This window comes from Balearica regulorum, chromosome 7 (genome assembly GCF_011004875.1).
Source record: "Balearica regulorum gibbericeps isolate bBalReg1 chromosome 7, bBalReg1.pri, whole genome shotgun sequence".
In the NCBI taxonomy this organism is placed as follows: Eukaryota; Metazoa; Chordata; class Aves; order Gruiformes; family Gruidae; genus Balearica; species Balearica regulorum.
Window position 1 is genome coordinate 26,665,518 of NC_046190.1, and position 12,486 is coordinate 26,678,003.

The following is a 12,486-nucleotide window of genomic DNA, read 5'->3' on the forward strand; positions in this document are numbered from 1 at the left end:
GTGTAGGGGCTTTTTTTATGCAGTATTTTCATTGGAGAGTATCATAAAATTATTGGAGGATAATAACCAATATATCCTTTTACCTCCATAGTTTCTCTAATGCTTGGCATTTTTTCTTTACTAGTAAAAGAACATATGTACGTCTGCTGCCAAGACACAGGGTATTGTTAATATTGGACCTTCTGAAAGTATTATGTTCACTTTGGTTTGTTGTGAGTTAATAGTAGCGGTAGTGGCAGTTACCGTTTTTGATACCTCCTCCTTTCTCTCTTCCTTTTTATTATCTAATATACTTAATTCTCCTTTGTGAGTTTGTGACAAATATTTTCTACTTGCTTTTTGTGAATACTTATAAAGTTGCCAAGAGTCTTCATATCTATGCGCCTACAAACCATCTCCTTCCATCTCCAGGAAACCTTGAGATAGAACTTATTATTAATTTTAAAAAAACCCACCACGCCTGATGATTGTAGCTACTTCAATTACTTTCTTTTGTTCTTGCATTAGTAATGTCCAATAGCCATAACTTTTCGAAGTCATTAAAAAAGCCAACAGAGGTTTTAACTGTCATTAGCCCTGTTTCTTAGTTGTATTTAGAAAATGTGTGATGCATGCCTCCCTCTTAATATGATTGTGATATTAGTGCTTAATACATTTCTTAGGAAATGAAGACAACTTGCTGTAGCTAAATGAGATATTCTGTAAGCTGGTGTTTAATTCTTTGACTGTGCGCTGCTCTATAGTAGAAGAGCAGTGAAACTTAAGTATTGGATTCAAGCTGTTGAGAACTGGAGTCTCTCCAATCCATTACTATTTGCAGTTACATAAGTTCTGACAAGCTCCGTTTGCTCACATATAAAACTCTGCACATCTTTTTCTAGCAAAGCTATTTAGAGCTCTGTAGTGTGGCAAAATCTCCTTTCTCAATAACAATAAATATTCAGTAAGGAGCCATGCTTTGTGTGTTCACGTTAACTGTAAGTGTTCTGTCTAGCACATAGCAATAAAAAGAACAGCCTGGCTTCCAACTTGCTAAAGGGCACTGAGAGGAAAGGAAGCAAAAACATGCTTCTAAATGAAAACCAGTTAGCTGTAACAGTCTTGTTGATGGTTTGACTATCAGTCCTCATGTCAGCTGCAGGATGCACTTTCTGCCCTCAGCCTCCTTGCAGGCCTGGTTAACCTTTAGTTGCTGCGCATCGGACACTTCAGGAAAGTTACTGGAAAAACAGCTTGCGAAATAGTTGTGCTTTGGAATTTTATAGCAGTGTGTGTACAGAAATTCCATATGATTCCCACTGCTTGTGGTATATATTACAGTAGTATTTTAACAACAGTAGGAGTCTGCAGTAGCTTCAGAATTTGGGGGTGTTTTTGTCTCCATTGTTAGCTGTGTAAGAAGTAGGCTGTTTTTTGCCAGTCTTCAAATGTGGCTCACTATTTTCAGTTTGACAAAAAAAGACCCACCCAAAAATATGTATTAGCTCTTCCACTTGAATGTTTTCTAGGGAGTGAAAAAAGATCCATGCTTTGATGTGTTGTGAATGGGCTGATATGAGCTTGGGGGATTAGCGTTTGAGTTGCTGGACTCACCATCTGGGAGAATAATTTAATTTATTTTCTTCTTTAAGAAAGGACTGCGAAAGACCTTGAGGTCAGTGCAGCTTGAGAGAAGCGTTCACCGGGAGTCCAACTGAAAGAACCTCTGGCATTCTAGTTTTATTTACAGGCTGTATTTCAAAACAAATTTAATGGAGTCCAGATCTTCAGTGCATATATACATATCTGCTGATAAAGTTAACAGAATTAAAAATCTCCACAGCAAACTTTGTCCCAGTGAAGTACAAGTTCTTGCCTCCCAGAGCTTCATGTGCTGGCTTGTGGTCAGTAGGAGATTGGAGAGACACCCTTCTGTCTCTCCTACTTCTTGCTTCTGAGATTTTATTTTTTTTTAAAGTAATGAGGCTGGCCATCTTGTCTAAGGAATTCTTTGGTACTCATCGGGAGGAATTTTGTTTCCTGAAATTGATGAAAACCAGCTCATACCCAGATCACAATTTAGGTTAAATCCACACATTGTATTAGAAGTTAGTACACTTCCTTGTGTAACTTGAAATAGTTTTACACAGGTAGACTGAAGGCATCTGGCTCTTGTAGCCCAAAAGCACTTCTTCCATTTAACCCCAAAGGGACTACGTAGCTTCACACTTTGTAATAAAAATGTGTTCTGTCAAAAATGAACTTTGACTCAGCAGATGCTACTACAGATAAAATACTGTTGCTGCTTCTCTTATCTAATTTATGAATCATAGTAGTTGTAATTGATTGCTGTAGTAATCAATTACTAACTTAAATGCCTAGTTCAGAATTCTCTCCAACAAATGTTCTGGTAGCGAACCGTCCTCCTGTATTCTCTAAAAAGCCTGGCTTGAATGTTAAGGATTCTCCCTCCATTCCCTAAAATGGGAAACAAGCAAATCAGGTACATAACATGAATTGAAGTGATGTTAAGTCTCTTGTGCTCCAGCCATCCTGATGGGAGATTATGCATTGTTACAAACTGAGAGTATGGGAATAGCGCTGCAGATGCTGTAGAAGAGTACTCGGCCATCTCTCTATAAACTCAATGGCACTTTTTGTCCTGAAAGGCCCCCTGTTCTGATGTCTGGGAACTAGTTCCCCAGAGGAATCTCTGCATGTCTGAAACAAAGCTTGTGGGTAAGCTGTTTAGTTTACTCATGTGTAGATGAGATGCATGTAGTCCAACCTGAAACGACTGCAAAAGGAGAGCAAAATAAACAAAAAACTTAAATGTGGTAACTAGTTAGGCTGCAAGTGAGTTAAATGCAGCTGTTGTCTTTTTAATAGCCTGCTAGACTAGAATGGGACAGGATGGTGAACGCTGGATGATCTGGTCAACAAATCTGAATTTTTCCTACTGTGGTTCCTATTTTGTACTATAGGATATTTCTGAAGACCTATCAGATTTTCAGAAAACTTGAGTCAGTGAACTTGAACAGGAAAGAGATTATGACATACAGCAAGTGCCTAGGAGACAGCTATTAGATTTTTGTTCCAAGACTTGTAAATGTTGAATGTGGTATGAACAGAAAAGGCAAGAAGATATCTCACTTCTTAAAGAGCATTGGAAGGTCAGCACACAGCCTTCAGTGCTTCTTGCTCCCCAGTTTTGTCTCTGGTGCGCCCTGCCTTTAGAAGAAGGTGGAAGACTAACTTCGGAAAGAAGAGTGTGCATGTGTCTGTCTGGATAAACAAACATACAGGGTATTGCGGGGGGGTGGGGGTGAGTGAGGGCAGAATAAAAAGAAAAACCTGAACAGATCTGTGACAGGGAATTCAGCTTTGTGTTTCAGGAATCCACGGGAGAGCTGGAACCAAACGCTTTAGTTGCCAAAGTGAGATTGTGGCACAATGTTGAGATAATTCCCTAGAGCAGCTGAAAGTGGTGGGGAGGAGGGCAGTGATCCCAACCGTACTGTTCAGCTCACAAAGCGTGCTGAGAACGACACCAGGTTTTGTGATGTCACTTGGTGCATGCACAGCGATGCTGTCATGATGAGTCATGAGTGCAGTGCTGTCATGGGAATGTCAAAGTGCTGTTTTGCTTTATTCACCCTTATGTTGTCATGGCTGTTGCTACTTTCATTTTACTAATGGATATCTCATGTTGATTAACACAGCTTCAAGATAGTGTGGAAGACTAGGAAGTTGATATTGCTCGCTGGGTAGTGCTGTGGAGTTGCCTGTGTGTGGTTAACAGTCTGCTTAGCATACTTTGAAGTACTAAAAAAACCCCTTGCTATATTTACTAATTGCCTTTTGGAGAAACATAGCTAATGATATTTTTATACGTTTTACTGTAACATTAGTTAGTGGAATCAATTAAGAATTATGGAGACATTATATGATTTATTACTACAGGAAAATGGTTATCAGTGAATAGACCATTCAGCGACCTGAAATTAAGGTACTGTTCTTTATTTTGTTTGTACTCATATATTTTTACATTCTGTCACTATCAAAGGGAGAAGAAATATAATGTCTATCACATGTCTCCCAAGGAGAGTTTACTGAATATCAGATAAATACTTCTCATCAAACAATGGACCTGCTCTAAACCTGAATTTATCAGTTAAGTGTATTTTGTCCAGTCTGGTAGAACTATCTCATTTTAGGCATCAGCCTTCAATATTGAGAATAGATGCTATAATACCTCCAGGAAAATACCATGGAACATACTGTTCGCAGATAACTTGTTTGTGTGGTAACTAGTGAAAAAAGCAGCAAGAGACAAATTTGAAGAGAGGAGCTGGAGAGGAGGAATGGGGGAGTAGGGAGCAACAAACAAGTGCATGTGGAGATTTTAAAGGAAAGTGCTTCAAGAAAGTATAAGAGGGACTTAAATAGATGGTAAAGCAAACTAATAGATACTGGGGAAAGAACAAACAAACCAAACAAATTTAGCATCCAGAAAGAGGGAGAAAATCAAAATTAACAACTCTATTAGAGAAGTGGAGGAAAAGATTGGAAATTATTAACAAGAATAAAGGAAGGAGACTGGGCGAGGGGAATGAGAGGTTCATGGCAGCTCGATAAGTAAAGAAATGGCTATTTGGGAGCTATTATTGTGTGACCCAGTGTGTAACACTAATACAACCGAATGTCAAGTTATCTGTAGTCATAACTAAACCAGCTCTTAGGTAGCAAGGTCAAATACCTCTTCTGAAATAGCAGCATTTGTGTTTATCTGGGTGATCTTTCAGTGGTGTTGAGATTTATGCAGCCTCTGCTACGCTATCCACAGACCCAAACGCTCCAAAAACCTGACCAAACGTATTGTGAGAAGAAAGTGGATTCTCTCCGTCTTATCCTCCCTCCCCCGCAATACCTGAGCATGCTGAGTGAGCAGGCTTTGGGTGTGGGGCTACGCAGGGAATGATAGCAATACAAAAAATCATCTCCCCTCCCTCCCTTCCAAAAGTGCACGTAGCTTTAGCTCTGACTCAGTTCACTGGGTGGCTGCCCAAGCACTTGCAGCAGTATAAGGGTGGGGATGAGTGATGGGGTGAATGATAGTATTAATAGTAGTAATGGGTGCAAGTTTATGCCAGTATAAAACATACATGGGTCCGTAGCCTTAAAGAGCGATTAGGAAGGAAGGATTGACATGGGGGGATTTTTTTAAAGTTCTGGTCAGAGTTGGTTGGTGGGTTTTTTTTGGTTTTTTTTGGGTTTTTTTTGTTTTTTCCTGGAGTAAGAAGTTAGACAGAAGTTGAGTCATGGAGAAAGGCTGTAGAAATAGCCAATTTCCGTTCCAAATGCCAGTGTTATGCCATCACAAATCTGAAAACTCTGGAAAACATTAAGAGCAATTCTGTGTCATAATTCATTTTCTGCTCATTTCCTGATGTTTTTTTTTTTTTTTCCAAAGCACACTAGTTTTTCCAGAGAGGTCCAGGAAAATGCAAGCCTGGCCCAGAAATCTCTCAAGAGATCCACTTTTTTTCTATGCTTGCATGGATGACAACAAGAAATCAATCTGATCTGTCTAGACTACATTTCCAGTACAAAATCTAGAATAAAGCAGAAGTCTGTAAAGATTAAGGAGTGCTCATTTATATAACTTTTCAGTTAAAGGTGGTGTTTGGGGTTGTTTTTGATGAAACATCTCGTGTATGTTTTTTACACATTGTCCTCATGCGTATTAACCTGTAACATGCTTATCAGACTTTTTTCAGATTCCAACTCTCCATTTCAACCTTAAAAGTTCAATGTGGTTATTTGACATTAGCAATTAATTATATGTTAACTTGGTGTAAACTCTGTCTTAAATAAAAAGGTGTGTAGAAAAAGTCGAATGAACTGTGCTACAGGATGTTTGGTGCGCAGGGAACCTGTGTATCTTGGGCACCATCCATGTACAACTGCTTGCTTACAGCTACCAAACACACTGAGGTATCTCATAAGTTAACTTACTCTTGTTGCTAAACTGCAAATTCCAGGTTTTATAAAACATGCAAGAATGACAGCCTGGGAAAAAATGACTGTATCAAACAAAAAGCACTTATCTTCATTTCAAAGACTCTTCATGGTCAATCCCTGCTTTACCTAGCATTCTCTCAGGCTGCAGAGAGAGAACTTTCAAAAAATCCCACCAAATCAATCCTTCTAAATCGCTGTTTAAGGCTACAGACACATTTTTAAGTCTGGCCTCTAATTGGCCTCTTATGTCCTCATTTATCACCCACTTGTTATGTTTTCTGGTAAGTGCCTTCTGGTGTTCTTCCACTACCTTATTACCTCCTTCAAATCCTTCCTTAAGTTTGCTTTTTTCTGTGATGCTTCTAAAAATTTCACTGTGAACACTCTCTGCTATGCTGGCAGTATTAATTTAGTTCTTTTTGTTGACACAGTATTTAGCACAGTTGGGTCTCAAATTATCACCCATAAGTATTTAAAGAATGCACAGTAGCAGACTTGAAATATGTTATGTCTAATTGTTATTTTCATTTTGACTTAAGTATGATCACTTACAGCTGTCATCTTCTCAGCAAAATGTGCTGGGTCTCACCTGCAGAGTCCTGTCTCAAGAGGCTGAACCTGGGACTCCAAGCCAGCTCAAGGCTTATAGCTCCTAGGGTGGTAAAATGTATGTTCATGGTGTAGGTGGAATAGATGGATACAGCAAAAATTGACTGCAGTTAGAGGCATAAATCGATTGGGAATGAGTCAGTAGGGATTTGGGAGACAGGTAGGGAGTAGTAGTGAGAGGGTCTGTTGCTGTGGCAGCCAAGAAAAGGGATTTTGGAGGAGTTCGGGTAGTTTGCACAATGCTGATAAAGAAGAGTCTGTCAGGGTTTGTATATCAGACTGTGGGGAAGGCTATAGTAGTTTCAACAGGTTTAGAATGAGAAGAATGTGAACGGATGGTTCTGAAGATTGCATATGAAGCTGAGGGCTCCCTTCACCTAGCCTGTGCTCTTCCAGGCAGAAGAGGCTTCTTTCCAGGCTTCTTTCTAGAAGCCTCCAACCCTTACTTTTGTAAGCCTTTCCCCTTCTCAGACACCTATGAGCTGCTGCCCCATGCATGGGGAAGGATGACTCAAGCGTTTTCTGATGCGGGAAGAGAAAGGACAGGGATGTGACAAGAACAGGAGAAAAACCTTGACCCTTGCTGTTCCTGCTGCTAGCAAGAGAAACAATTTTTTGCACATACTTGTATTTACCTTGAACTGAAGACCTTTATGGTTTGTGTAATTCTAGATCTTATGTTAAAAACGATTTATTTTAGTCCTGTACTCAAAGTAGAGTTCACTTTTCCATCTTCAAACCTGTAATTTTACCTTTCGACCACTGCTTCTAGAATAGGAGGCTGACGTGGTAGATTACAGATTAGAATCACTGACGAGCAAACTTTTTGCATGTAACTCTGTGGACAAAGATCCCTTTCTGTAGTGGTAAACTCTGGTGCTGAAATCTGACTCAAACTTCTGAAGCAAACTGGCTTGGATGGTGGGCACGGGAAATGCTACTGCTGCGATGTTTCCTATTTACTTGCATTCTAACTAGGAATGCCTGCTGTATGTATTCTTAACATATGTTAACCTCTCTGCTGCAGTTCTTGCCAAGAAACTGTCACAAAGGTATTTAGCAAACGAAACTGCATAGGAGACATTCCTGTTGTACTGGAGTGCCTGGTGTAACTAATTGGGCATGTACAACAGGAGGGTGAAGATAAATAAAGCTATATATGTACAGTCTTTAGGTAAAGTGTCTGGTATTTTGCATCATAATTATAATCCTTTTAGATGTTAGTGATCTCTGGAAAGGCACAATAAAAAAAATCAGCTAAACGAGCAAATGATGGAAATGTAGTCCAGCATGAGCCTTCTCCGAGACTCAGTGTTAACAACGTGAGGCAGAGTCATGCAGGGCTGCTGTCACAAGTATCCAAAGTAGGATTCTTTCTCTTTTCTTTTTGTGTGTGTGCACGCTTGTACTCTACGTAGCCTTTGTTTCTTTTCACCTTTTCTGGTCAGGCATCCTGCCTCCCACCCCCTGGCCCTGAATTGGCAGTTCCATTCCAAAGTTGCCATTTCATTGGAAAACAGCACTGTGTTTGCAGGGCATGCTGTTTAATGTTATTTTCTCCAAATAAAGGGAAGTATTAGTACCTGTTGAAAGCGACTTGGTTTTGCCCATGCAGCTCAGTAGCGAGGTATATTTTTCTGAGAAGTGAACGGGTGCAGAAGGCGGCTTTGGATATCATCTTTACACAGGAGCAGCATTTCCAGGTAGGGCCGTAGGGCTGGGGAGACCCGCACAGTGTGCGGCACAGCAGCGGTGGCTTTATGCAGGGAGCAGCAAGGCGGAAGGGAAAACAGACTAGTTGCTAGCACACCAGGTCATGTTTCAACTAGATTTTGGATATACAAAGTGGATTAGAGCAGAAAGTCTCAGATCTTATATCTATTTTCCCCTCCAGTAAATAAATTTGTTCTAAATTGTAGATGATTTCCTTTCCTTGTCCCTGGACTACGTAGTCTTCCAGGCATGGAAGGGATTTTTGTTTTTAATTTGGAAAGTCTCTCTCAGCTCAGGAATGCTACTTGGCACAGGAAGCACAGTAACAGTCAAGAGAGATTTAACTGTTATCCCTACAAAAAGAATTAAACAATGTGTGCTGTTTTATTTAACACTTTGCTGTGTCTGCCTCTTGTTTAACTGAGATCACAAGTATGAAATAAGTGTCCAGTAAGGTAATATAAACCAGTGACTTCCCAAAAGGCAAAGCAAAGGAGTGTGTGGTCTTGTAATTTTATTGTTAAGTTTAAATTACAAACCAGATTTACAATAATGCTGTTTTTCATTCCAGACGCTAAAATGCTTTATTATTGTAGCTTTAATATTTCAAGTGTTGGCGAATATTGTACTTCTAACAAAACAATAATAAACAAGTAGAAATAAAATAGGAATTAAATTGTAGATTAAGAAAAGTTGTAAGCTTGATGTGTATGTATACGTATACAGAGTCAGTCTCAGCTTGTCCGCATCAACATAGGTTCATCGAAATGGGTATAACCACCTGCCTTTACTTACCATTTTAATACACGTCTATAACTAATTGTGCAATTTTAGAGCTGCTTGAGAGAATACTGAAATAAATGTATTTCCATGAGTGCTATGCCAAAGACAAAACCAGTCTCACAAAAACAAAAAGCAAATCCAAGACTACATATTAATATAGACATGATTTAATTACTGATTTCAGCAGAGAGATTTATAACTGTTTATATGCCTTAAAAGGAAGGATCTGGTGAAAAGAGTAATTTACTGAGTTTTAGTTTTTACATAAATAAATTAGTTTTTTCTGACACAACAGTGTAGTGAACTAGCAGGGAGTAAGGCCACTTGTGGCTCAGGCCCATATCTAACACCCATCCTGTGTTCAGATCTGCAGCCCAAGCTCATGGCTTAGCCAGTGCAGATTTGGGTGAACTCTGGATAGGTTCTGCTTGGTATTGCAAGCTGCTTGGCTTTCTTGCCTTGTAGGGCTCACACTTTGCATGTGGAAAACTGGCTGTGGCACTGCACAGTTGGAATGAGCCTCTCATTGTGGACCACTTCTCCTGAGTTTTGTAGATTCTTCATGTGTGCTGAAGGCCATGCTAAAACCAGCATGTTTGGATGTACAGATTGATGTTCTTTCAGTGTTAGTTTCCGCATCAGGAATGTTGCCTTTTGGGCAAAACTTAAAATATTTGAGAAAAACATCTTGGGCGATATACATTGCGTACACACTGTACTGTATAACAGATTTCAAGGAGGTCTTACTGCATGTATGTAACAGATAAAATGAGATTTCATTTTGTAATACTTGGACTCCTTTCATCTATTTAAAACTAACCTCTTGGTATGCAGCCTCATTCAAATCACCATGTGTACTGCGTTACCAAACTCTTGTGTAGTTATTTTGAGTTTTCTTTGAATGGTTGGAGGTTGGCAGCACGCTGTGTATTACACAGATTCTGAGAAAATGAATCCCTGGATCTCCCGGAGGAAGCAGTGTTGCTCGCATCTTGACTCTGGTATGATGATTCTTTGAAGCAGCAGTTGTTTCTTTTCTTGTCCTCTGTGGGTTGGTTGTAGGTCCTTAAATCCTGAGCTTTCAGCTGCACCAGTGCTGGCACACTCCTTGAGAAGCCAGTGGCAGTCGGGGTGCATCACACCACTGCAGGGCTTGTCATTTGCTTTGTCAGGGCAGACAAAAAATACTGAATGATTCTTCTAAAATGAATGTTAGAGGTTTTGTTTCAGGCCAAATTATCTTGGCCTTCTATCTTCTGCCATCTGGCTGTATCTAACAAACTCCCACTAATTTCTGTATGTGAGCTTTGGTTGGCTCCAGCTGTAGCCCAAGGATGTGCAAGACACATAGGGCAATTTGCCCAAGGTGTAACTTCATCTGTGCTTTTTGAGCAGTTGCTGATCGGGTTCAGTAACAGTCAGTATTGGTTTTGATTCTTGTGGATGATTGTACCTGCGTTCTCTACACATGGATGAAAAAAATAAGTGATTGAAACAAATCACTGTTCTCCTGTAGCTGTTCCTGTCCTCAAGATTTAGCAACATTTTTTTCTGCTGATGGTAAAGCTTTTGCAGGCTGGTTTTAAGTAAGTGGAGCTAGTATCGTGAAATGTGATGCAGAATTCTTTGCAATCAGGAACAGCGAAGGGGAGTTACAGTTGCAGATGCATGTTTGATGCCATCTAGCCTGTAGTCTGCTGCTGATGTGATTGCTGTTATATTGTGTTGTGCACTGCAAATACTAATTTGCAGCAGCTCCAGTTGGTGCAGGGTATCTGCTTACTTTCTTAGCTCTGCCTCTGCAACTCTGCTCTGGATTTCTGAATAGCGTTTTGTATGTGTGTGCATGCAGGTATCCTTTTAAAACTGTTTTTGCTGTCTTGCAGGCACTATGTTTCCTCATTTATAAAACTGACTGGCAACCCAGGTCTGAGGGTTTAGCATATTAACTGACATGCTATCAGGGCTTCCGTGCACATTCTGGCCTAAGTGGTCCCCAAGGGCTACGAAGACTAGAGAACTTGGCTTTTTAGTTATCCAAACTTCTGCTGTGGTTTAAATGAACAGACCTGGTGGAACAAATGAATCAAAGTACGTGGAGATGTTGAAAACCAGGAAAGGTTAGAGATAAAGGAAAGAAAAATCGCAGAAATTAGCCAGAAGATGTTTTCATACATTTACACATATTTGCATTGATTTGTGGGGGTTTTTTCAGAGCATGTTGCAGCAATTCTACCTTTATTAATGTTAAAAAAGAAAAACTAGTGGAGATCAAATTCTCCCATTATTTTTCCTTGCGCTCTGGGTTGGAGGAGAAAAGAGTGTACAGGAAGAGGAAGCATGGTCAGATGTTTACCATTTGAATATGAAAACTACTTTGGATTATTGTTAGAAGCTTGTTTTTCCAATGAACAGAACATTTGAAATTCCTCTTGCCAATTTTTAAATTTCCAGTTGTTGGGGCATACAAAATTCAGATTACAAACCATATACGATTAGAAGGGCAGAAAACGTGGTGAGAGCGCAGCGGCAGATTCTTTGAGTTTTGCTGGACTCTGAATCTGGCCGAGAGACGCAATAGCAGGTGATGACTTGCAAACAGTATGATATGACTGTCTTCAAACAACTCCATTCTAGAACCTGTGAAGCTAAACACAGTGTTGCAATAATAATCTTTCATCTTAGACCATTAAACTGCTCAGAAAGTGAAAGAGACTTTGCATGGTTTATCACAGTTCTGCTACTTGATAGGTGATTCTAGACAGTTCTGAATTCAGTCCCTTCTCATACTCCTACTGTATGATGGCACATTTTTCTCTGGGTTTTTTTAATTTTGGGGATATGGGAAGCTTAGTGGGGAGGAATGGGGAAAGACTTCACCAATTGCTTTGAATAAACTGAAGTGATGTTAGCAATCTGTTTGCAAAACTCTTGGGCATAGATCTCTCTTTAAGATCTTTTTTTATTATTTCAGCATAGCTCTGCCTAGCTTCTCCATGGCTGCATAGTAGATAAATAATTCCTAATCACTGTGGCTTTTAATTGCTAGACTACACCAGTATCCAGGTTTTTCTGACTTGTTTCCTACGCTTTTGAAATAAATTGAAATGTCTTTCCTCCATTTCTATTCCCTCTTCTGCTTGAACTCCTTATTCAATAAGGACTGCGCTTATCAAAGGTGTGTGCTTGTGTTCTTCATTATTAGTATAAACTGTTTAAGAAAAGATCCAATGACAAATTTAATTTTATACATATTAATTAAGATTAAATTCATTCTTTGCACACAGAAAATACTTTCTTGAAACAAAAAAAACCCTTTCTACCTTGTTTACTTAGCTAAAATCAGATTACTGTCAATGCATTTTAATGTACCAGTGT

General features: G+C 39.5%; 1 protein-coding gene across 1 annotated transcript in view; it reads left to right on the top strand.

Annotated features, from left to right (window-relative positions):
• Positions 1 to 11,174, top strand: part of RPS24 (ribosomal protein S24) — a 209,455-nt gene extending 198,281 nt beyond the window's left edge. Inside the window, exon 5 of the mRNA XM_075758651.1 lies at positions 11,165 to 11,174. Within this exon, the coding sequence (XP_075614766.1) occupies positions 11,165 to 11,167 (3 nt within the window). The 3' untranslated portion in view covers positions 11,168 to 11,174. The remainder of the gene's footprint in view (positions 1 to 11,164) is intronic.
• The last annotated feature ends 1,312 nt before the right edge of the window (positions 11,175 to 12,486 follow it).